Raw genomic sequence first — 5,198 nt, 5'->3', positions numbered from 1 at the left:
ATTAGCGGAAAGAAAGAATAGACAAATACTAGAGGTGGTTCGTGCTTCCCTCTTTGGCATGCACATGCCCCGGTTCTATTGGGGAGAAGCTGTGAAATTTGCAATTTATCTACTCAATAGGACACCTTCCAGAGTGATAGATTTTCAGACACCTTTACAACAACTACAATCCTTATTGTCCATTCCACATCTCCCAAATCTTGAACCCAGAATTTTTTATTACATAACCTATGTCCACATTCCAAAAGTTTTGCGAACTAAACTTGATCCATGTGCCAAACGGTGTGTGTTTATTGGCTATTCAGATTTACAGAAAGGCTACAGATGTTATGATCCTCAAACTAAAAAGCTACACGTAACCATGGATGTATCCTTCCGTGAAGCTGAACCATATTATTCTAAAGGACTTCCAACCACTACTTTTCAGGGGGAGAATTTTAGTCAAGGAAATGTGTTGCCAGAAGGTGGCAATGATGATGGCAATAATGAGTTTTTTAAACTAGAAGAAATAATTGAGAGGCTTACCAACAATAGTACACTTGAGGAGTTACCAGGGGGGACAAACAATGTTTTAGAACTAGAAGCAGTAACTGAAATGCTTGGAAGAAGTCACACTCGTGAGGGGTCACCAATAAATATCGAGTTGCCTCTATTAACACCATTACCTAATGAATTCACTCAGAATGTTGAACCTCAGGAACTCTTAAATCCCATATCTAATGAGTCCAATGTTATTTCTGATAAAACTCTTGTCTCTCTTGAAAGTTTAGTTCCAAGATATTCACAAAGATCAAATAAAGGTATCCCAAAGAAACAATATGAACCTAATCCTAGCGTCACTGTTAAATATCCAATCAACAATTATATCTCTACCAATAGGTTATCTGAATCATATGGACTTAATCTGAATCAATTATCCAATGTCTCCATTCCTAGTAACATGCAGGAAGCTTTGACAGAACCTAATTGGGCCATGGTTATAAATGAATAGATGAAAGCTTTGCAAAGAAATTCTACGTGAGAACTTGTCTCATTACTTGAAGGAAAGAGGACAATTGGTTGTCGATGGGTATTCACTGTGAAACTCAAAGCAGATGGTAACATTGACAGATATAAAGCACGGTTGGTTGCTAAGAGGTATACACAGAAATACAGGGTGGATTACCAAGAGACTTTTGCACTAGTGGTTAAGCTTGACACAATACGCATTCTTCTGCCTCTAGCAGAATATCAGGAGTGACCATTGAAACAGTTTGATGTTAAGAATGCGTTCCTTAATGGAGACCTAGAGGAAAAAGTGCATATAGATTTACCACCAGGCATAAAGTGCAGTCTTTTAAATCGAGACAAAGTGTGTAAATTAAAGAAATCATTATACGGCCTGAAACAATCTCCTAGAGCCTGGTTTGGAAGGTTCTCCTTTGCAATGCGGACATTCAGGTATAAGCAAAGTGGTGCTGATCATACTCTGTTTATAAAATACAAAGGAGGGAAGGTAACAGCTTTAATTATGTATATTGATGATATAGTATTGACAGGCGACGATCGTAGTGAAATGCAGCTGTTACAGGAATATTTAGTTGCTGAATTCAAAATGAAGAACCTTGGACAACTTAAGTATTTTTTAGAAATTGAAGTAGCAAGGTCAGCTTAAGGGATTTCGCTGTCACAACAAAAATATGTGATAGATCTATTGACAGAAACTGGAATGCTTGCTTGCAAACCAGTGTCAACACCTATGGAAACTAATCACAAGCTCAGAATTTTTCCCCATCAAGTTCCAACAAATATTGGTCGTTATCAACCATTAGTTGGGAGGTCAATTTATTTAACACATATAAGACTAGATATCACTTATGCTGTCAGCATTGTATGTTAGTTTATACATGCCCCTAGCGAAGAACATATAGATGCAGTGAACAGCATCTTAAGATACTTAAAGGCTGCTCCAAGAAAAGGATTATTATTCTAAAAAATCGGTGTCTCTAGCATTATGGGATATACAGATGCTGATTGGACAGGAGATCAAATAACTCGAAAATCTACGTCTGGATATTTCACCTTTATGGAAGGTAACCTTATTACTTGGCGAAGTAAAAAGCAAAAAGCAAAAAGTTGTTGCAAGATTAGGTGCAGAAGCTGAATTTCGAGGCATAACTCATGGTGTATGCAAATTATTATGGATCAAACACGTACTGACAGATTTAGGGGCCTAATACACACCTTATGAGTTTGTATTGTGATAATAAGACAACCATTGCAATTGTACAAAATCTTGTCCAACATGATCATATGAAACCAATTAAAATTGATGGTCACTTCATCAAAAAAAATTAAAACCTCATCAAATTTTTGTTTGTTCTATCAAAACATCAGCTAGCTGATATACTTACAAAAGCACTTTCAGGAAAGGCACTTCATGAAATAATTGACAAGTTGGGTATGATCAATATTTATACTTCAACTTGAGGGGGAGTTTTGGCATGAGAAGTCTATTATGAATATAATAGTTGTTTTATAATAGGAATCCAATTACATATAGGAAACATATCAATCTTGTATATTAAAATAGAAAAAATATATTCCGCTTTTTAGGAGGAGATTGTTGTCTAATTGAATTGTAATTGTACCTATATATATTTCCTTCATTACGGAGAAGAATACAACACATGAAAAGGTATAATATGCAAAAACCATTGTCTTTCTACAATATACACTCTAATAAAAAAACATTTAGAAAAATCATTTATATTTAATATATTTGATATTAATACAATTATTTATTAATTATAATTAACAAATATAACGCCAATTAAAATCTTTTTTTTCCTGTATAAAAAAATATGAAACAAACTCTTAGCATTGCTATCCAACATAAAAATATTATTTTGAATATCTAGTATTGCTCTTTCCTTAGTGCTTCAAAAATAAAAGATGAAAGTAAAAAAAAAAATGTTTTTAGCTATTCCCTTAAGAATGCTCTTAGGCTGCTTTGAGATAACACCCATTTCCCTTGATTTTCCTAAATAGATGTATTTTGTTTTTATAAGATACAAGAGTTTCATAAATTTGTTGTTATAGCCAATAACAACACGGTTTAATATAGAAAAAAAATAAATAAAATCTCATATGATTCAGAAAATTTACTTATGAAAACAAAATCTTCATTCATAATCATAATTAAAAAGTCTACAAATAAAAAAGTTATAATCATTCAACTAAATCAGCTTTTTTAAAAGCTTAATTCTTGGTTAAATAATTCACAATTTTTTGAGAATACTTGATCAACTTGGAGACTTGAAGGAGCAGCTAGCGATCAATAAAGTCTTAATGTATGTTAAAAGCTAGGAGTTAATATTTTTTCAAGTCTGAATGCATGTGAGCTTAGGATTCATATTGTAAATATTGTAAGAGGAATTTCATTTATATATATAAACCTTGCATCATTAAAAGATTTAAAATAGTGTAATTCAGCTCAGTTCTACTTCGAATTTGTTCCCAAGTGATTCAAAATGGGTTCTAATAGGGTGTGAAGAGGTTAAAAGAGAGAAACATATGCCTCCTCCATTAGATAACATTAGAGCCGAGTTCCCACTGCTGATCCATTACCCATCAGTCATGTAACTAAAAACTAAATACACAAATCCAAGAATAGAGAAAGAAAGATCATCGACATTGGATGTTATACTGCATAATATATATCTCTACCTCAACTCTCAGCGATCTTTGCTCAATTTTGGAGTGCATTCCATTTCCACTCGAATGACTCCCTCATCATCCATTCGTCCAACATCGTTGAAAGTTTGACCACTCATCTGATCGGACGCTTTTAGGATGGATGCCACAGCTCCCGTGGCATTCTCTTCAATGGGGATCACCATCTCCTCATTCCCAGTATCTTTATTTAAACACTTTCGTCCGGTACCTCCGCGCTCACGTGCAGCCTTTGTTTCTTCAGCAATGTCCTCTGCCGTTGTCAACTTCCCTCTTATGGTGTCCTTAATTGACCCAAACCCTAGACTGTCAAAGATTGTCTCTCTTGTTGTAGTTCCTCTAGTAAAAATACGCAAGAGCAATTAGATTCATTAAGGAAAAAAAATGCTTGAGCTCGGCTAGCTCGATCGCTTGTACCTTTCAGCTTCAATATCTTTAGCTTCTTTTTGGGCAGCTTCCTCTCTATGTTCTTCAGCTCTCAGCTTCATCCCCTCCGTTTTCCTCCTTGCCACCTCCTCGGTTTCACTCAATTTCTCCTGAAGTACCAAAAAATCAATAGGATTTGATTAACATAGTAAAATGTCGTCAAACGAGAATCGTTTTTAAAATTATCCACATGTTTGATAAACCTTGGTTGCCTCTGTAGTCTCTGCTGCTTTCTCTTTCACTTCCTCTTTTTTACCAGATAAGAAGTCCACGGCTTTTCTTGCAGCATCTTTAGCCGACTCTGTGAGCCCTCCGAGCTTACTAACAGTAACATCCTTTCCTTCCTTTGCTTTCTCTGCTGTATAATCCTTCGTTTCCTTTGACTTCTCTGCAGCGTAATCCTTATACTCACCTGTCTTCTCTAAAGCAGAATTCTTTGTTTCCTTAGCTTTCTCTGATGCATAATCTTTGTACTCATCGACCTTTCCCATCACCGAATCCTTGGTGTCCTTGGCTTTCTGAGCGGCATAATCTTTGTACTCTTTCGCCTTATCTTCATACTCTCCAATCTTTTGCTTTGCTGATTCCTTTGTCTTCTCAACCTTCTCTTTAGCTGATTCCTTGGTTTCATTTATCTTAGATGCAGCAGAATCTGTAGTCTCTTTCGCCTTCTGAGTCGTATAATACTTATACCCCTTCGCCTTCTCTGCAACAGAATCCTTATTCTCTCTAGCCTTCTCTTCTGCTGCATCAGCAGTTTCCCTTGTTTGCTCTGCAGCCTCAAAACTCTTACCAACAACAGCATCTTTAGCATGCCCCAAAGTGTCAGCAACTGATCTTAACACCGATCCAATAACCCCTGGTCTTTCTTGTTGTGGTTGATCTGTGGCCATTTTGGCCTCTCGTTCTTCATAGCATTCTCTTTCTCTATTAACGTCCCTGAGATCAGATGCTGCCTGCCATGCTGCTGCCTCAGCCCTCTCCTCCTTCTCCTGCCTGGATGCCATGACTCAATCACTGAAAACAAAAGGTTATACAGAAAAACAAACAAAGAAGAG

The 5,198-nt window shown here is 36.1% G+C and overlaps 2 protein-coding genes across 2 annotated transcripts; one reads left to right on the top strand and one right to left on the bottom strand.

Annotated features, from left to right (window-relative positions):
* Nucleotides 1-361: 361 nt before the first annotated feature.
* Nucleotides 362-1,240, top strand: LOC105119561 (uncharacterized). The gene is made up of 2 exons (XM_011017710.1): nt 362-800; nt 1,044-1,240. Exons 1-2 carry the CDS (start codon nt 362-364, stop codon nt 1,238-1,240), a joined length of 636 nt encoding a protein of 211 aa, XP_011016012.1.
* A 2,455-nt stretch (nt 1,241-3,695) lies between these two features.
* On the bottom strand, nt 3,696-5,190 carry ECP63 (embryonic cell protein 63). Its single transcript, XM_011017709.1, has 3 exons — nt 4,344-5,190; nt 4,132-4,250; nt 3,696-4,053 (listed from the first exon to the last, which is right to left on the bottom strand). The coding sequence occupies exons 1-3, from the start codon at nt 5,145-5,147 to the stop codon at nt 3,717-3,719; spliced, it is 1,260 nt and encodes a 419-aa protein (XP_011016011.1). The 5' UTR covers nt 5,148-5,190; the 3' UTR covers nt 3,696-3,716.
* Nucleotides 5,191-5,198: the final 8 nt, after the last annotated feature.

The sequence above is a fragment of the Populus euphratica genome, unplaced genomic scaffold (genome assembly GCF_000495115.2).
Source record: "Populus euphratica unplaced genomic scaffold, PopEup_1.0 scaffold3018.1, whole genome shotgun sequence".
Taxonomy (NCBI): Eukaryota; Viridiplantae; Streptophyta; class Magnoliopsida; order Malpighiales; family Salicaceae; genus Populus; species Populus euphratica.
The sequence above is the reverse complement of the archived record's forward strand: the minus strand, read 5'-3'. Positions and strand labels throughout refer to the sequence as shown.